This window comes from Nilaparvata lugens, chromosome 7 (genome assembly GCF_014356525.2).
Source record: "Nilaparvata lugens isolate BPH chromosome 7, ASM1435652v1, whole genome shotgun sequence".
NCBI lineage: Eukaryota > Metazoa > Arthropoda > Insecta > Hemiptera > Delphacidae > Nilaparvata > Nilaparvata lugens.
The window spans coordinates 13,551,567-13,572,853 of NC_052510.1; the positions used below are offsets into that span (position 1 = coordinate 13,551,567).

Below are 21,287 nucleotides of genomic sequence, written 5' to 3' on the forward strand. Positions count from 1 at the left end.
GATGAAATTATTTGAATATGAACATTCTTTGTTTGGTTTTGTGAAAATTTGTCTAATATGGTATGGTGGCTATTATATTAATTTAATAGTGGGGAGATTTCACCCAGCCTGAATATATCTTATCTAGAAACGAATCCGCAACCTTAGCGCTTTATCCACTAAGACTAGCCTACGGATAAGTGCCATCTGAACTTGAAGACTGTACAACTAAGGCTGTGCAACTTGTTTTAAACATTTCATTGGTGACACTTTTCCGAGTTGATTACAATCAAGTTATCAAAATAGAAATAATTTGGTAGACTTTTTTATTATTATATAATACTTTTGAGAAATCACAAAAAAATTATCAAAAGTAAGAGTTCAGACCGGTCTTGTTGCAATAAAATAAAGGGAACTTTTGCTAATTTTCTATTGTTTTTAATAATCAGTAGTCCATCAGTAGTCCATCAGTAGCTCTTTTGAGATATGAAAGCCTAGAGTTGAAATTTTTGGAACAGATCATATTCTCACTATTGGTAGCAGAAAAATTCATGGAATTTTGAGGATAAATTCTTCAAGGTGTTGCTCATCAACTAAAAATATTCTCATAATAGCAGCTTTGGAGAAATTCAATTCTATAATTCAATTTGAGTTTCGAAGGTGGCTGAAATCAGCATTAGGCAAAGCTCGTAGCATCCTTGTTAGTAAAAAGTAAAGCAAGCAGACAGTGGTTATCAGAAAAAAAGACAAATTTCCAAATATTCGATCATGCAATGTTAAAACTCGTCCCTCACCCCAGTATATTGCTGCTGGGAGTCACCAATAGACCCTTCGTCAGTGCTATTCACTACACTCTGAAATAAGATCAATGATTATAGTTTTAGAGCAACAGATATGAGAAAGATGTAACCGGCATTCCTTTATTATTCATTCGCTCTGTTTCATGTATTATTCATTGATGTTGCATTATTCGAATTAAGTTGATTTACAAGTAGAATGATTATAAATTATGCAGTAGTATATAATATTATAATACAAATTAGTAGATAGAAATATATACATAATTATTATGTTGAATTATTGGATGTTATCTCAGATACATCAAGTGGAAAAGTAAAGATTGAATATGAAAAATCAGTTTTTACAAATAAAATGCAAAACAAATATGTTCAAAAAATATAAATCAAACTGTAAGCATAATTGATTGCGCAATAAAATGAATTCTAAGAAGAAAAGTAAATTACGAAATCTTATATAATTATATTAAAGCTGCAAATGACAAAAAATCTAATTTTATACTGCAAATATTACATTATCTTAAGGTGCGTACAGATTTACGCGCCGCGAACATGAGCAATTCACTTTTAATCAGCTGATGCCAAGCTTTTTATAACTGTATCTTACCGCTTCTGTAAAAATGCAGACATAGTCAGCTGATTAAAAATGAATTGCTCATGCTCGCGGCGCGTATATCTGTACGCACCTTAACACTTTACAAATACTGTAGTTTGACTACAGTAGTTAATATGTTGAGATTCATGAATTTCATGATAAAAGCTCAAGTTTCTTGATCATGTCTGTTAATCTCACGGAATTTCTGAGATAGTAAATACTCGGATGAAGAGTCCAAAATTCATGAAATTGAAATAAAATAATATAATAGAGATGAAGTTTATAAACTGAAGTGAGGAAATACTCTTTTGTTCTTGAGAGAAAAAAGTAAACGTGAAGAAACAAAAATCACAAGATAAAAACAGGAAACTCTTTCTAAAAATGTGCAGAGAAGCAAAAATGTGAAAATATTCTTGAACATAATCATGCGTTTCATTTCAGGTTGAGAAAATTCGTCATGAGTTGACATCACTCAGAAAAAAGATAACAAGATAATAATTAATACTGTATTATAGAAACAAATCAATTTTCTGTAGCTGGAATAAGCTTCTCATAATTAGATTCTTTTGTGCAATCACTCTATATAGTATTTATTTTCTTCCACTCAAATTATCTTAGAGCAGTTTCGTCATTTCAAAGTGACAACATAGGAATCAATGTTTGATTGAATTATTTTTTCACTTGAAAAATGTTAGATTAGACTGATAATAAAAAGGATGTAAATGAGAAACTAAACTGATCAGATAACTGGACAAATACTAAATCACACGTTGATATGTTAAATAAAATCTTGAAATTAATACCTATCTCGATGGAAAACAAATAACTGGACGAATACTAAATCATACAATAATTTGTTGAATAAAATATATTAAAAAATCTTGAATTAATTATATCGATGGATCACAACTTGATGAATTCATTTTATGTTTGATTGAACGGTATGATATTGGGAATGAGATAAGTCTTATTATTGTTGTTAATATAGTCTTCTTTCTCTTCTGACAACTAAGGTTAACGGTTTAAGCCCTGCACACACACAGGATAAGTCCGACAAATATTGGGTTGAATCATAACCCATATCAATCCGTTAACTGATATAAAAAATAAAAAAATACAAAGATAAATTTCATAATATGAAGAAATGTGTGATATCTCATGAGAATGATAAAAATAAATAAAAATAGATATTTCAAGATGACTGAATTCCAAAACTACCAAATTGCAAGGTGTTGTATGTACATTGTGCATTGAAGTGAAAAAGTATTATTTTCTTCATCCTACCTCTTGCTTTCTCAATTCTTCCTCTCTGGCTTGAATCATCGATTCCTGATGACATCTGGCAGCTTCCTCAGCCTTCCGTCTTGTCATCTCTTCCTCTCTCTCCCACTCAAGGCGGGTCTTCTCAGCTTCCAGCTCTCTCAGTCTAAGAGCCAATTTCTCACCTAAAAATGTTACATGTATTTTCATAAATTAAAAGTATCATAATACTTCAAGAAGAGATATAAATCATCCAATAGTCACAATAATAGAGGAGAGAATTATTACTAACTAGCAGGTAACCCGTGCTACACAAGGGTCCAATTAAAGACTTGACAAACTGGACCTATTGAGATCTTGAAGAATTTAAAATAGGCCTATAACCATCCTAGTTGAATTGATAATATATATGCAACATTTCAAGTTAATCAGTCAAGTAGTTCAGACGTGATGATGCGTCATTTGTTCATTTCCTATCCCGTACACGTATAAGCCCATTACTTTCTTCTTTATTATATTATAGATGAGTAATAGTCAATGGAATCCTCAAAATCCCCAGAGAAACTGTTTGAAGTGCAAAATTATGAACAGCTTCAGTGATTTATTCAAACAAGCTCAACCCAAATCCGTTTCAATAAGAAAAATTGTGATGAATAACATGGTCCAAAAATATTATAATGCACTACTAAAAATGCAAATCAAGAGTTGTAGAAATATTGAACATGAAATTATTTTCCAATTTTATTTTTTTAGTGATATATTGACAGACCTATATTATTTTGTTCCTGTTGAGCAGCAATGATGTAGCTTTGGTTTTCTTGATTCCTCTCATTCACTTCCCTCTCCTTCTTCGTATTCTCCTCCTCCTCAGAAGTTGAACTGTTGTTGCCGAACGTCTGCAAGACGAAACAATAATTTATTGATTAATAATGAACGGTTACAGTAATACGGTACTTCATTTCCATCATTAATGAGATCAGTATTTGTCTGACCATTAGTGTTTATTTACAATATGATAGTATACATTTTTTAAAATTCAAAATAGAATTCTGTGGAATCGTTATTCTATCTCCATTGCTTGATATTCAATGTGGATTGAATATTATTGCTAGTAAAATCTAATTCGGTTAATTTTTGAAAGTTCTAATACAAAAAATGATTTATTTTGTATCATCATTGCATTTTGTTCGTCTGTTTTGACATCTATATTTCTAACAGTCTGAGAAAACCTTACTTTGCAGAAAAGGGCTTTATGACCAATGTTATTTCAATATAACACAATCGGAGCACACTGTTGCCGTTTTTATGCTGATTTCATCAAAAATGTCTACACTCTCTTTTCCGTTATTTCCCTCACAAAATTATAATGAGGTCATCGGTATAATGACAGTAGAGGAAGATAGGAGAACAGAGTTGCCTATTCTCTGCCTTGCCAATGCCTTCTAGCTGATACCGGTATATCTTATGTAATACCAACTGTTAAATGTTCATTGTTTTTAAAAATAATAAATTATATTCCCCCCCAAAAAATTAATGATCTGATAATGAATTTTTATTTATTTCATTGACAATCACATATCATAATTATAATATATAATATGATTGGGAGAAGACAACAGGCATAGCATAAAACTGTCTTCTCCCAAATTATTACAAATAAAAGTTTCAAAAAAGAATGAGGTGAAGATTTTACTTTTCACTTCAAAAAGTCCAATTTCCACTTGAAAACTACCTAATGACTAAACTAAAAATTTTGATATTTAAAAACTAATTAAAAACAAAAATACTTCACTCAAATCTCTACAAATTGGAAATTATTGAGTAATTTTGTAAAATTTTGAGCCAGAAAAGAAACACAACTTTTATGATTGAGATTGAATATTTTTTAATTGATTGATTTTTAAATTGTAAAAAAAAAGATCTGGAAACGTTGCAGAGCTAGAAAATGATGGCGCTATCTGTTTTGTCGAATGATAGACAAGGATGGCAACACCAATGCTAATCAGATACTGCCATTATAGCGTGGACCTCACTATAGCACACTGGCTTTCTGGATTCTGTGAACTCTGGCTACACTTTACTCCATAAGTATTGTAGCAATTCAAGGTTTGCCTTTGCACAGATTATAGTGTAATTTAATTTGGTCAGTTCTTGAAAAATACAAACATTTTAGTTCAATCAAATGTTTGCATTTGATTGATGTTCAATTCCTCAAACATTGATAAATAAAATAATTTACAATTCCTCAAACATTTTTGAGAATAGAATCAAATGTTACTCCTCCATTGTAACAATTGATTTGGTCAGTTCTTGAAAGATACAAACAGTCCTATATTTTGTATTTATTTGAAATGATTGAATGGTTGATTGTACCTCACTGTCATTGCGACTGTGGTTGTGTTCGGGCCAGGAGATGTCGTCATGATGGCCCCTGTCCAGCTCGACACCCGAGTCGCGACTCTCACCCTGATTGGAGTCACTCTCCGAGCAGATCGACTGCCGGTACATCATCTGCTCCAGGCGCCGCTCCTCCTGCAGGAACGTCGTCATGTCGGGTGGAGGCTGGATATCAAGGTCTGCAATCCAACACATTCATAACCAAAATGTTTCAAAGTGTATTCAAGAACATTAGTTTACTTAGAATGAATAAAATGAAAATTCAAAAATGAATAGGGATGGGAGTTTGTTTTCAGGATTAATAGGTATTATAGAAATAATAGGTACTATATTTTTAAATTGATGGATTGAGTATCTTTTGAATTGTGCTACTAGAATTATTGTAGTAGTATCTACTTGAATTTTTGTCAATAATCTAATGTGCTATCCAATTTCTCCTCTCACACATAAAAACACTCTTTTTTAATTTCTGGACGCGTTTCTAACCACTGGACCCCACCTTCAAAATAGATTGATTGAAACCACTAAGTCCCCCTTCAAAGTTAATTGAGTCTTCACGCTGTGAATAAAACCACCAATTACAGGGCCAGTTTAAACGGAATATCAATTCAAACTGGATAAAAGACTCGTTTGTTATAATGTGATTGATTTTGAATCTAATAGTGTGATCACACTGACTGCTTAGCACACATGCATGTGCAAGTGCACGTTCGGTTATGCATGACCAAGCGTGCAAATGAGAAAAATTTGGGAAGAGCAATAGGAACACTCACACTGAACGCGTGCACTTGCTGGTTGCGTTCAGTATGAGAGCTACATGCAAGTCACAACGAGTTTCAATGACACTTGCCAGATTTTGTTTTTTTGTTTATGCATGATCTGAATTGCGATTGCACATATACGTATTCGATGTGATCACAGCCTAAGCCACCAGCTAATTCAATTCAGTTTAAGTTTTCACTAAAAAATCGCCCTAGACGTGTTTTTAAACTGATTTAGGATGTGATAGAAGCCCATTACACTATCAAATATAATGATTTATTTTAGATTCAGTAAAATGTCATTTTTTATAAAATATTCATAAGTCTAGACCGTGTCTATACAGGCGTTTACATTAGTCAAGGTTACATGAATTCAACTTTTTTAACATTTGAGTTGAATGGGCGATTTTGGAAGCTTTGTGTCAAGTTTTCATAACCACCTCAAAAGTATATAATTAACAATTGAAGAATCTAATTAATCTCAAAGTTGTATTCTTACTTAACATATTTCTCTTGTATAATACTTTTCTATCTAGTTGTTTTTATACATTCTACACTGACTGACAACTTCTTTCATATCATTTTACCATTTGTAGGATAGATTGTACCATAGAGAAAAAATATAGCATGAGAAGATAAGCTATTATTCGTTCATGTTCCAAATTTCAAGCCGATTTTTTGTAACTCAAGCCGACTACTGTCTTTTATTACTGTTTTGACCGGTTGAGAGTGTAAAAACGGCAGAGTATGAGAGACTACCAGCGTCAAATGGATTCACGAAAAATAACTACCATAGGACTATCGGCTTGAGTTAACAGTGAAATTTGGAACATAAACCCCCTATACCATGAGATATTTTCTTATGCTATCTTTTCTCTATGATTGTATCTTCAAGATTTAAGTTGAATCCAAAAATCAAACATGTTCAATATCTACTTGAATCAACAAAACTTGAAGAAAGGTCTACATTGGTATAGTAGACCAATTAGATTCAAGTTTTTATTCTTTTGAACTTGGCTTCAAGTACATTCATTTTATACAGAATTTCAGTTCAAGTAGGCTTGAGTAATGTGAAAGCCTTTAAGGGTGTGCAAAGGCTAAAAATAAACTTTCTGCTGGTGATATTTTCAAAGTTTCTCGATTTGAAAATCATCAAGCTATCAAAATGAAAAAGTTTTCCCAGGAAAACATTTTTTTCCGATCATTACTTTTTGAGTTATGAGCGCCTAAAGTTTGAATTTTTGGGACAGAACATTTCAAATTCGGCAAGAGATTAATCAAAGAGAGGATAACTCAATAGTCAATTTTGGTAAATTGAATATTTTTCTCAAAAATTGAATTTTTGAAAAACTTTTGTTTTGTTCAATCAACAATACCATGGAGAATTTATCCTCTTAATCTCATTGATCTCTTACCGAATTTGAAATGTTCTGTCCCAAAAATTGAAACTTTAGGCGCTCATATCTCAAAAAGTAATGTTCGGAAAAAAATGTTTTCATGAGAAAACTTTTTCATTTACATCACCAGTAGAAAGTTTATTTTTAACCTTTGCATAGCCTTAAGGGAATGTTATATTTGATGAAAGTTGGTCAAAGATCTCTTATAGAATATTTGATAGTGTAACTTGGCCGCCCTTAGCCATGACAATAATGTACCTGGTTCAAGACTGTCATCATTGCCACCTTCGAGGCCGAGAAAGGAGGACCGTTTCAGCCGGATCTCCTTCTTGATGCGCTTGGTGGAGTCGAGCCTGCGCAGAGCAGAAGGCTTGTGCTGGGTGGATGAGTCATCGTCGTCGCTCAGCTCGGCCGGCGGGGGAGGGGGCTTCTCCTTGGGGGGTTCCAGTGCCGAGGGGCTCAGGGGGAACACAATGGCGGCTCCTCCGCCTCCCTCCAATTCTCCATTCACAACATTCATGTTTAATTCTGGTAACTGCAAACACACAAAATAAAAAATATATAAAATCAAACTTCACAAACATAATATCACTTTAAACTGTATATTTCATAAAAAAAAACAAAGAAATTGAATTATTTTAATATCAATCAATCAATCTTCTATTGTCAAGGAACATGAAAATGTAAATCGAAAGAAAATAAAAATCTCAGTACCCTTTTTTTGAAATATTTTATCACAACATGTTTCGGACATTTATGCCATTTTCAAGTGATATGAGGTAAATAAATAAATACTACTGGAATAAAGAGATAAAAAACATGAAAATGTTACAAACAACGTCATTTTCTTCAATAGATTATACAAAGACCGACAGTACAATTAGTAAACAGTAAAATAATACAATATAATAATAGCAGACAATTAGACACCTAACACAATTTACAATATATAACAGTGAGCTTTGGTCAGACTCAAAACTCTCTCACAGAATACAGGCACCTTTCTATTAGCAAATCCCTCAAGTGAGTCTTGAATTGTGGAACGTGCATCATTCGAACGTCCACATAAAGTTCATTGAATAGCTTTACCGACATGTATTTCCAATTTTTCTGAAAGCTTGTATATTGATTGCTCTCAATTCTAACATTGAGACTGCTTCTTGTGGGGTAACTATGTGTATCACCATTTACTCTGAAATTACTCAGGTGCTTTTTAACATATACACAACATTAAAACACATAAAGTGAATCACATGAAGTATCACTAAAGCACCTAATAATTCTATAGATAAACTATAGTGATACTTCAGTTTTAAAAATAGTATTTAGAATACGAAGAGCACAAAAAGTGTAGGAGGAATGGCATACTTTGTGCACAAAAGTATGAAATACAGAGAGAATAACAATTGAAACTTGAATGAGAAAAATCGAAAACATTGAGGTGAATCAAAGTAACTCAAAACCCTACCGGTGGTGGATAGGATTAGGACTCAAGATTTCAATCACATATTGGCTATCCAGTAATGTTCATAACTATTATTTCCTATTAAATTGAAATGCAATTTTGAAATCATCAAACTATTCCATTACAACTTTATCAAGTAACAATATTTCGAAGACAGTAAAAATAAATCACTCACCTTATTACTGTTGTTTGCAATGAAGAAATTGGTTCTATCGTTGACGGTGGAAACTGTAGGAATTGTTTGTTTCTTATCAGCTTGCAAATCCTCTATCATCATTTCGTTTTTACACACAGACACAGTCTGAACTAGTTCTACGTTTGTTGTACTATTGCTCGTAACTCGCTTGCACTCCTCGATATCATTGTAAATTTCTATTTTATCATTCATCATGAGTGGTAGTACTTCAGATTTCAAACTAGTCACTTTTTCGTTTCTGCACATATTCCAGTCGCCGTTCATACTGCTGTCTTCATTTTTGATTGGTTTTAAATCTTCTTTCATCGGTTTCTGAGAAAATATAAATTTATAAATGATTATTGTTGACGAATATAATATAATTGTGCAGGTGATTCAGAACTAGAACATTTTTATTGTTTTAATTCAAATAAAATTTAATCTTCATTATCGCATTATCTCATCTCAAGACGAATTTTAATTTCAATTATTGTTTCGTTAAAAAAATCATACTAAACCTATTATTCTTTGATTTAACACATTTAATATTGGAACTCTAAACTCCCAGGAATGTTACTAAACAATTCGCTTTCAGGGAAAATAAAAATGTCTAACGTCTGAAGCAGAAAATTCATTCACTGAAAATTTATCTAGTTTACATCAATAAAATAAAAATGTCTAACGTCTGAAGCAGAAAATTCATTCACTGAAAATTTATCTAGTTTACATCAAGAGAGATGTTTTCAAAACTTCTATTAAGACACTTATTATTAAAAAATATTGTTTGGGAAAAATCAATATCTATTTTGCAGAAAACTTTTGAACAGGAGAATTTGAATTGACATTATAAATCATTAAATATCAACTTGAAATTAATGACTTTATATAATAGTCAGTCAGAAAAATCTAAAGTGAATTGATTTATTAAAAGTATTTGAAATCACTTTTATTATTTCATTATAAATAATCCTGCAGCGTTGTAATGTATAAAGTTGATCAAAAGAAGATTTGAATTAGTTCTGAGTAAAATTTATCAATTTTAGTATTTAAAAAATTAGGTTTGAAGTAGATATTAATCATACTATTGAGCATGCATCAGCTAAATGGTTTTTGCATCAATCAACAAGCATTTCAAAGCGATTGAAAGACTATTAATAAGTTTGTGCATGCTTAATCCATGACCAAGACAGTCCTATCTTAAACAAGTCAAACAATGATTCATCAGTTTCTAATGGAAACAGATAATACACTATAAATAGCCTATAATTATTATGTTATTAATATTGAAAGGTGTTTTGGTTAAGTTATAGAATAAGTTTTACAATACAGTATAGTGTTTTGGAACTACGAGATAATAACTCGTAATAAAAAGCGATAAATATCCCTGAAGAATATCTACATCTTATAATTTTAAAATGTAATTTGCTAACGCCAAGGTTCCTCTAATACTGGAATCCCTTCATGCTGAGCAAGGCAATAATATTTATAGAATAATAATGATTACACCATTCTAACATTCAATTGAGCATGCAAATAATAATTATTTAGCCTACTGTTTGAGAATTCTTTCAAATCTCATTTATTCACTATTATGATTTTGAGTTTTTGAAATACTGTACAGTACAAGGCATATTATTCAGTTATATCTATGATCGAGTCTGATCTAGGACTCCTGGTAGAATGGGATCAAAGAAAGCCGATCATGCTATTGAAGCTATGCAGAAAATTTTAAGAAGATTAGTACATGCGGTTTCAATAATTCAAGTTTTTTTTAAGTGATATTGATTAATATGCAGAATATTAAATCTATTATGCAGAATAAAATAATGAATTAGTGAACTAAATCTATGGAATCAATTGAATTGAATCCTCAATCATTTCAGGAAAAAGAGTCTGACATTGTAATGTTTATTTTCCTCAGTACTTACTCTACAACATAATGATCATGTCATTATCTTCATCCTTGAATGCAAAATCACACCACAATATATTGAATAATATAACACTTGAAACTACTGGAACAATATTCGAGTGGATATTGTCACTAAAATATTAATACAATTTTGTCGTTACTGTTCTCACACGATTTAAATCATAGAATAAAATTTTATGTAACGTTTTGCAGATGACGTTGTCATACAATATTATTGAATGATTACTCAAGTTCTAGTTGATATATCGCTTATTTGTTCGCCACTATATTTGTTCAAAATTAATATAATGCGGAAAATATACTGTGAAAAAAGTTCCCAATTTCCATATTTAAGAGTTCCTAATTTCCAACAGAATATCAATGTTATGAGAGATGTTAAAAATGAATCGAGTAGAATGTTCTTGTATTTTTTTGGGCACGATTCTCCACATGCTTATTATCAACAATCAATCCAAACCGCGATTGTAGCAGTACTTTGATCAAGTACCGTTGTTAGTTACTTTTCAAACATTTTCATCTGATTAATAAGCTGTTAATTTTATTTGAGACTAGATACAGATTTCAGTTATTTGATGAACTTTTACTTTGCTATTTGAAAAACTTGGTTATCCATTTAGTAAGCTCTGATTTTGATGAAGACTAGAACTATCAACTTTTAGTAATCCGACAAATTTGAAACATTAGATTAGATAGTAGATGAAATTTGGTTCAAGGTGGGACAAATTCAGTTTTCAGTCATGTTAAGCCAAACACGAGCTACAATACTCATTAGTGGGAGTGAAACAAACTCAAAACCAATTCGCCTCAATGGGTACTGACCTCTTTGGCATTGAACTTGAAGCCTTCAACAGATATGACGGGCGTAGGAAGAGGCGACGCCACCTCGGAGCAATCTACCTTTTCGCACACTTCGACGACGGTGCGTCTTCTGTCGTCAGTGACGTCACTCGACTTGGATTCACGCATGCAAACTAGGTTCACCGTCTCACAACTGGTTAGGGTTTTGGTTTCGGCCGTACTATTTTTACAGTCAGTTTGAGAAGGGGTAGTAGAACAGTAAACCGTAGTATTTACACTGTTTGTAATTTCAGTTTCTAGGTTAGGGTCAGGGTTAGGAACAAGGTTTGTGTTACTTTCACTAGAGCTGGTAACTTCTGTGGAGATCTGTACATTGGTTTGTTCAATTGTCTTGTTCTCTGTGATGATTTTATTTTCAATATTTTTTGAAGTGACTATATCAGTTTCTAGATTAGGTTTAGGATTTGATACAAGGTTCTCAGTGTTATGCTCATTTGGGATGGTAACTTTTGTGGAGATTTGTACATTGGGTTCAATTGTAGTGTTGTTATCTGTGATGATTTCCTTCACAACCTGTTCAGAAGTAACTGTTATTTTAGTTTCAAGGTTAGATTTAGGATCAGGAACAATTTTTGTGTTATTTTCACTTAGATTGGTAACTTCTGTGGAGATCTGTACATTGGTTTGTTCAATTGTATTGTTGTTCTCTAAGTTGATTTCCTGTTCGACCTCTTCTGAGGTAACAAGAGAGATAACAATCTCAGAAGGTGAGAGAAGTTCAGAAGGGGATTCAGGGATGACAGGTAGAGGATCACTGTGATCAGGACGTAGGGAGAGTTTAAGAGAGGACAGAGTAGAGCTTGAAGAGACCACCATCACCTGAGACCCATCCTCACAACTTACAGAAGTCGGCAGCTGGCAGCTGGTGTCACTTGTCAGCTGAGTGGGAGGAATCTCCAGAATCGGCTGCCTTAGGTCTTCCTCAATGATCGTTTGACGCTGGAATTTGAACTCTGTGTCAACAGAAGAACTGTCAAGATGCGAGTCACAGTCATCCGCCTGACTAACAGAGCTCGACACATCAGCCGTGTGAATGCCGCTGTCTTCCCTATCTGTGTCTCCACTCATCGAAGACGCCGGGTAGTTCCTGCAAAAGTCTAAATCCTCCAAACTTTGAACCCTTTCAAAGCATTCGTTCCCTAAACCTTCGTTAGAATCTACATCCAGACTATCCAACGACCGATGTCTGAAGTGTTGCTGACGTTTGCTGCCATACATCTCTTCTTCGGGACTAGAAATTCGTTCGATATCCGAACTCACGTTCTCAACCTGTTTCTCATTCACAAAACAACCATTTGTAGTTGTTACTTCAACTATTTTCTCAGCAACCCTACACGGCTCTTCACATTTCACTACAGGTTTCTCCTCTTCTTCTACCTCTTCCTTCACCGACCTAATAGGTGAAGTTGTAACTGATTTCACTGGCTCCTTGTTGGAGGACTTCTCCAAAGAGTTCAACCTCTCTCTCACCGACTGGGAGTTTTGAGTAGTTTCAGTGACCTGCTGTTTCACACTGCTAAGATTTTCTGTTGATTGTTGTCGCTCTATACTGGACAACCTATCTCTGACCGACACTTCACTGGATACTCGGTCAAGTTTCTTCTTACCTTGAGATTCTTCGGACTGTTTACTAAATGATGACAGCCGCTCTCTGATAGATTTCGAGTTTGTGAAATCGCCAGAAAGCCTACTAACTTTGCCAACTTGGTCATCTTGGTCGGATGATTTCTCGAATAATTCCCTACGTTTATTAATGTCAACTTTTGGCACAACAACTGGTTTCCTATTCGACTCTCCCGATGATAGATCTGTGGTGGACATGGACCTTTTCTTGAGCTGTTCCAATTCGCTGAGTTTGGCTTCTATTTTAGTGGTCGATCCACGCCGTGGCTTAGCGGGTACAGGAGGCGACCGTTTGTAACTTTGAGCTCCATTCTCTTCCGGCGAGGATCGTGACGAGTTACTGCAACTCTTCGACTTGACTCTAGTTTCTGTGAAGTTGCGGTAGCTCTGGATGGCGCCCTCGTACGTGTACTCCTCTGTTTCCGAAGATGTTCTTGAAAGCTCTTCGTCTTTGTGTCCATTTGTTCCATTTTGTTTTACTCTTGAGCAGTTGGTTTCGTCGTGGTTATCGCTGCTATCACCCTGCAAAAATTATGAAAATTAAAATTTAAATGAAATATAAAAAGTAATCTTAATATTTGTTTTAAACCCTTATTTATTTTAAATATTTTTCGCAGATAATTCGACAATTTTATTATTTTCCCATTATTCTACTGCTTGGAGGTAAAGTTTCCAGTTTACTAGAGATAGTCTAACCATCGAAACTAATATTTCAAAATTTAGAGTTTACAGTCGTCACAGTGTACAGTTTAACAGGGATTGATCATGTGATCATGGTGTAGCAATCAATATGGAGTTCCATCAACAATGTAACATGGAGTTATACTTTTGCTGGTGGTGTAAATGGAGTATAACTCCATGTTACATTGTTGATGGAACTCATATTGATTGCTACACCATGATCACATGTTCATGTTCATTATTCAAAGTCACGTTGCATATTTTATGTGAATGAGACGATAAATTTGATTTTGAAATCAAAACTGGCATCTCAAAATAGTGTTTTGACAATAACAATAAGTAGTTTTCATTCAATATGGATATCTATCTACAACTACATCACCTTCACAAGAACACAGAAAGTTAGTTTAAATGTTGCATTGAATAAATGGATAGATTTAATACAGTGAATAATGGACAAATTTATTTTCCAAATGAAAAACGTGACCAAACTTATATTATGGAGAATACATCCTTATCGAAAGAGACAGTAGTTTTCTGGATGATTCATAAAATATTGGATTAATGAACATCTAAATTAATGATAGATCTTCTCAATTTGATAAAAATTATAAATTAGCTTAGCTAGGTGATTTGGTAAAAAGTAAACTGATCACACTCTAGTGAGGCCCAAGTCACAATGACAGTATTAGATTAACATTGGTGTTGTTATCCTTGTCCATCATTGGACAAACCAGACAGCGCTAGCGCTATCATTTTCTAGCTCCGCAACGTTGCCAGATCGTTTTTAACAATGTATATTTTTAATTAATAATTATTGTTGAAGTATAATTAATTAACAAAATATTTATCTTAATTATACTAGTAGTTCTGTGAACAGTAGACTTCACGCAGTATTCTCATCCACAAGTACCTGATTGAAACTATAGACCTTATGGAAATACAACAATAAACTGGCTTCTCCACACATCTGTGTAATCACTTGTCAGCTGATTTATGATGAATAATTCTATAGTCTGATTTTTACTCTAATATTGGCGTATGAAGGAGGCTCCTTTCTCCTTTCATATTATCCTTGAAATGCAAACTTTCCAAAAACCTTGTATATATACGTCGACGCGCAATTAAAAAGGAGCATACCTGCCAAATTTCATTAAAATCTATTACCGTGTTTCGCCATAAATGCGCAACATATAAACATTTAAACATTCAAAGATTTAAACATTAAGAGAAATGCCAAACCGTCGACTTGAATCTTACCTCACTTCGCTCGGTCAAAAAATTTAATAGTGAATCATATAAGAATATATTTTCTTGACAAATGAAATAATGTGTAATTGATTATTTTTACAAGAATGAACAGTAAGGCTCAACTCACACTTACGCGACTCAGGTCGAGAAGAGACTCGACTCTAGTCGAGAGAGCATGTGTTTCCAAATGGTGACACTCAGACCAGTCGATTCTAGTCTCCGCGACTGTCACCATTTGGAAACACATGCTCTCGACTAGAGTCGAGTCTCTTCTCGACCTGAGTCGCGTAAGTGTGAGTTGAGTCTTAATATTGCATCAGATACACCGGTGTCATCTATCTTCTAAAGAAGGCAGTGGTAAGGCTGGACACTAACGGTAGAACATGCATGCACATATAGATAGTTGACATACATGATTGTGTCATCACAGCTGTCATCAGCGAGAGGCTTCTAACATAAAGTAAACATCCAGTAACAATAAATAAACCACTAGATTTTCTCCACAGTTAATGGCAACGTCCTCACTATACCATGTGTCTCAATACTAAACTATACTCAATATATAAATAATACAAAAACAATTGATTCATGTCGAAAACATTCTATTTTTGGAATTATTACAATTATTCTGTTTCATTCACTAACAAAATAATGAACCATCACACCAGAAGTTGAGATTCTTGGTTATTTAAAGGATTACGGTTGGTTTTCCATGAGAAATGATTGGACAAAAGTGTGGAGTGTCTCATCTACTGTGCCTGCCGTTGTTGCTTACATTGTGTTCATGTTCCTCGTCGAATACATCGTTGTCCCTCGCCGAGGCGCATTTGCTGATTCCAAGGTCACTCAGGTCATTGTCGTCGTCTTGGTAAACTGGTAAACTCATTTTCCGTCCTCTTGATCCTCTGTGAAACACAATTTGTTCATTGGATAAATCAAAATAGTCTTTTACATTTAATACATTATAATAGTCATTCAGTTTCGGGTCATTATTCACTAAACGGCAAAAATGATATCAAATGACCTAATGAGAATGACACTGAAGATGGGTTTTCGTTTTTGCGTTTTTCCACTTTCAGCTCCTTACTGGTATGCGATAATTCAAAATATTTAACTATCCAAAACAATACTCAGTATTGAAATTACTGTTTTAATGAAACGACGTACGATTATTCAGTATTAAATTCGTACTGTATTATTCCTATATTATTCATATCCAGTATTAGAATTATACTGTTATATTTTAATGGAACGACGTATGATATCAACTGAGTGAATATGCTACAAATAGGTAGGCTACTACTATTAAATTTATTGTTTTGAAAAGTTGCTATTTTGACTAAACGGATACGCGGATACGCAGAAACGAAAACCCACCCAAGGGTAATAAATTATCATAACTGTGCTCCAACTCCAGAATATTAAACTGCAAATATTGCAATAAATAGGTAGGTACTGAAAATGCAACGCACATTTTTAAATTTATAGAAGTTATAGAATCTATTCTTTATATAGAATATTTATATATTTTTTATATAGAATCTATATATTTTCAAATTTATTAAACTTATAGAATCATAAAGGAAAATTCACAAAAGTTCCTAAGAATGATAATAAATATCCCCTGTATCATTAAAACAGAAAAAGTGAATTTAAACACTTTCTATAATTAAATTATCAAAAGAAGCGTTGTAGTAGGAAAAATGTCTTTATTTGTAAGAAAAAGAACCGGAACAGGCAATCATGCCTATGCCTATACCAGGACCTCCTAAATACTGATGACAGAATATCAGTGTCAGCTGAGTTGAGACTCCACCAACTATCGGCGCCATTTTACCTGGATTTTCATACAGGCGCAGGTCCGGTATTTAGGAGGTCCTGCCTATACCGTGGAGTCAGAAGAAGAAGAAGATTTGTAAGAAAAACCAAAGAATACAATATTCATTCGACTCCTAGATAAAGCATCACATACAAAGTTATAATATTATAAGGGCTAATATTCCAGGCAATGAATGCTCAAGAAAGGCTATAGAGGGAAAAGTTTGGAAGACAATTTTTGACCCCGCAGTTCTGTTCAGGGTAGTAAGGAGGTAAACATATCAAAAGTCCCCACCCCTACCCCTGGTTTAAAGGTACCATTTTTTGGTTTCTCGCATAAAACTAAAAAAATATGTATCTTAAGGATTTGACTGTTATATAACAAATTAAAGCTTACATAATTTCCTACAATATTTAACGTACAACTTTTTTTATATCTCCCCTAGTTTTCGAGATATCCGCTCTTGAATGTGTGACATTTTTGATAAAAAAACACGTTTGCCAGCAATTTTCTTCTATTTTTACTCTCATAACTTTTTAAAAATCGATTGGAAAAGTCAGCATCGATCATGAGCTTATAGATCATTGAATTCTCTTTTATTTGATGTATAATTTCACACTTTTACGAATTTCCCTACACCTTTTGCAGCAGCTTTAGTTTTGAGTGTGAAATCTCCATTATTGCAACAATAGACCAATTGACAAAGGAATTTGGAGGGAATGTTTTAAACCAAATTTTTGACTTTGCAGCTTTGTTGAGACTAGTTGGGAGGAGAACATACCAAAAGTCCCCATTCCTCATGTACTAAGGGGATGAGGGTGGTTTAAAAGTTTCATTTTTCAACGTTTTGCTTCCACGCTCATATCTTGAGAACAATACGTTCAACCGAGATAACTAACAATTCAAAAATGAAGCTTGATAAATTCTCTACACTTTTTGTTTAATATAATTTTGTGATAAAAACTTTAATACTTTAAACTAATACTTTCTTTTTAAAACTTTCTATTAGTTTGAATGCTATTAGTTTCAGAATGTACCGCTAGATGGAGCTGGCAACAGTGCCATATTGGCCGCCAAATATTCGAATGCTGACAAGCATCTACATGAATTATTATAGTGAGGTCCACGTTATAATTGCAGTGTACGACTGACAATACTGTTGATGTCCTTTTCTATCATACAACAAAACAGATAGCGCTATCTCTCTCTAGCTTTGCAATGTTGTCAGTTTGCCAGAATATTTTATTTTTACTTTTGACAGTGACTGTACAAAAGAAACTCAGCCGCATTTTTTTCTTCATTCTATCAAAATACTTTGGTACACAAGTCTTATGATTGATTTAAAATGTATTTTTGAAACAATGAAATAATTTTTAGACATTACCGTATGAGAAACACAAATTAAAATACCTGAAATGACATTTTGAAAGTTGATAACTAACCATCCTAGACTTAATCCATGCTTCAGTTATCCAACACGTTTAGGTAAGACCTACTCGTACCGGTATAAATAATATTGAAAGGTTATTTTAGAATTATTTCCATTGAAATTACTCATTTTAAATAGGATTTCTATTTTTCTATCATTTTTAAAAGAAATTGGAATAGAATACCTACCGAATAACTTAATTTCTGTTGATTTGAAATTCAGATTGGTGTATCACAGCTTTTTAAAATAGCCGCCATTTCAGGTTTGTATAAAAATAAATATCTTATCTTAGTTATGGAAGCAAATTTTTGAATCAAATTATGAAAAAATACATTTTCTTGATTATTTTGACATTAAATTGATTATTTTATCAAGGATATGATAATTATTATTAGATGGAATTTAATGGGATGAATTGAGTAACAGCTGTGTACAATCAGTGGCAAAATGGAGAGACTTGGCAACGTTTTTCTCCTATCTTTCTTCACTGCCATTATAACGTGGACCTCACTATAGATCAATTATTTATTACGAACTATTGAAGTTATCTTGGATTTCTATTTTCACATGCCTAGTTTCTTACTATTTGTGAATTTCGACACAGTAAAAATATGTTGTATAAATTAATGACTCAAGCACTCAAGAAAATAATATTAATTATTATTAATTTAATATTAAATTAATAATATCAAGAAAAAATAAAGATAATATTATTATTATTATTATTATCAAGTATATCAACAATCATTTGTAAACCTCTTAGTTGATTTTGATGTAGATGAATATTGTATTTACCTTTCTTCCATCATTTCGCTGAACGTTTTTGAGCGTCGTCGATTTCGATCATGTTCCTCCAATTCTAATTTCTTCACCTCAACCACCCTTTCAATGATGTGCTCCTGTTTCTTTCTCCGACTGCATTTCCAATTGTCCAAGTTCTAAAAAAAACATTTCCAATTTTTATTTCACATTAAAAAAAAATAATTAAAACATACTAACAAGAATTCTAATGAGCTCATTTCAAGGAGCAACCAGGCATTTAAAACGATTAAAATTATTAACCAGAGTAATAACCATTCAATATTTAAAGTTATTAACCGAAATTCATTTTAAAATGTTTATCAAATCATACTACAGCACACAGGATCTTCAACTTTCCATCCTAGATTTTTTTCTGCGTAAAAATAATAGATTTGATTTTTCGGTTCACTTCCATTTTTAGGCAATAAATTTGAGTAAATTGGTTTATTTCCAGTTGGGAGAAAACCTATGAAATTTATTTAGTATTCAAATTGGACCTTAATAGGCTAGTTTGGACTTTCTCCTGTTATCTTTTATTTTAAATAATTTTTAGAAGCAAAAAATTAATAAACACAATTTAAAAAAACTTCAAATTGGATATTAAAATTGAACTCATCTTTTACAGTTATCTTTCATTTTTTCATTTTACAATTGTTTACAATGTGGAACAATAATTTAGCCTAGTTACCACTCACTAATTTCGTATTTTAGATTTTGAATTTAATAATACCGTACCGTAATACAAATTAATCAGTACCTATCACTCAATCACACAGAAATTCAACAAAGCAACTTACCGACTGCCAATCCTCAGCATCATCTCTGACTTCTTTTTTCACTTTTTTGACTTCTTCGACTTTCTTCAACTGCTCCTGCGCAGATCGATACAAGTTGCATGGTCCAACTTTGATGAACTGCAGGGGATTGGCTGCTGGCTTTGAAGTGGCTACTTTTGTTGTTCTTGTAGGTATCAACTCTACATTTTCGTGTGATGTCTGAAAAAAATAAATCACGTAAATATGAATTAACCCCAAGAATTTAACAAATAATACAAAAGAATAAAAGTGTATGATATTATATTCTCTGATAATAAAGATATTTGAAAAATATAGAATTTATTATATCTACTGTAGCCTACCGTATATAATTTATATAAATATTGAATGTTTTATAGATATTCTCTGAGAAAGAAGAAGATCGAAGATAACTTGAAACTTGTAATGAAAGCATCAGCATTGGAATAAATAAAACCGCAGAAGGTGACGACAAAAGTAAGATTGTTGTACGGCAACTATGTTAGATGATTGTGGGGGCGTCGGTGCATATTGGCAGCCAACAGCCCCACGTTTCCAAATATTATGCGTTGAGTATGTCTTGATGGCCATACCCTACAGCATGTCACGACTGCATGTCATGTAAGTGACAAACGCCCTTTTAAATCAGAGCAACATGGCACCGGGAGACCCTATCAACTGTTCATAATGCTCAAGTTGGCGAGAACTTGGAATTCGATAGCGATTCCTGGAAGATTTAAACAGAATTAAGTTGAAATAACCATTGTAGCACCTGCATCACCCATTTCAATTTCATTATCCGGCCATAGATACTTGAAATTATCAAAATTCAAGTTGAAATAGCTTATTTGATGGTGTTTGAAGAGAAAAAAGGACATGTCGTGAACTCTAGCGGGAGACGAAGGAACTACGTGGCCGATCAACAGTTTGAAGCGGCAAATTCGAACGAATTTCCAAATACTTGAAGCTTTTCTGAAGAATCAATGCTATTCTTTGGCTTTAAAATATTGTTAGCTATTTATCAAAGATGAATAAAATCAACTTGCGATTAGGATCTCTCTGTTGATGAGCTACGTCATAAGAACTTCGTCGTCAAATAATTAATGATATTACCATTCAACCCATACCAAATCAACTGCTCATGAATGCTTCTAATACGAGTACTACTTGAATTTCAGTTCAATCAGCTAGTTTTTTGAAGCAAGAAAAAATTACATTTTTAACAATTCAATAACATAAGCCTACCTTACCTGTATGATGGAAATCAAAATA

The 21,287-nt window shown here is 33.0% G+C and overlaps 1 protein-coding gene and 1 non-coding gene across 9 annotated transcripts in view; both read right to left on the bottom strand.

Moving 5' to 3' along the window:
* Positions 1-21,287, bottom strand: part of LOC111054515 (uncharacterized protein DDB_G0284459-like) — a 316,682-nt gene that overhangs the window by 25,266 nt on the left and 270,129 nt on the right. For 5 of the 8 annotated variants that reach the window (XM_039432093.1, XM_039432088.1, XM_039432090.1 and 2 more), the window contains 10 exons: positions 20,019-20,216; positions 19,216-19,358; positions 15,948-16,077; positions 11,579-13,762; positions 8,827-9,159; positions 7,445-7,721; positions 5,005-5,207; positions 3,401-3,527; positions 2,656-2,816; positions 774-833 (listed from right to left, as the gene is read on the bottom strand). In XM_039432093.1, the coding sequence (XP_039288027.1) occupies positions 774-833; positions 2,656-2,816; positions 3,401-3,527; positions 5,005-5,207; positions 7,445-7,721; positions 8,827-9,159; positions 11,579-13,762; positions 15,948-16,077; positions 19,216-19,358; positions 20,019-20,216 (3,816 nt within the window). The remainder of the gene's footprint in view (positions 1-773; positions 834-2,655; positions 2,817-3,400; positions 3,528-5,004; positions 5,208-7,444; positions 7,722-8,826; positions 9,160-11,578; positions 13,763-15,947; positions 16,078-19,215; positions 19,359-20,018; positions 20,217-21,287) is intronic. The other 3 variants (XM_039432094.1, XM_039432095.1, XM_039432092.1) reach the window with 3 other exon arrangements.
* Positions 20,530-20,658, bottom strand: LOC120352578. Its single transcript, XR_005571934.1, has one exon. It is a non-coding gene; the product is annotated as a U11 spliceosomal RNA (small nuclear RNA).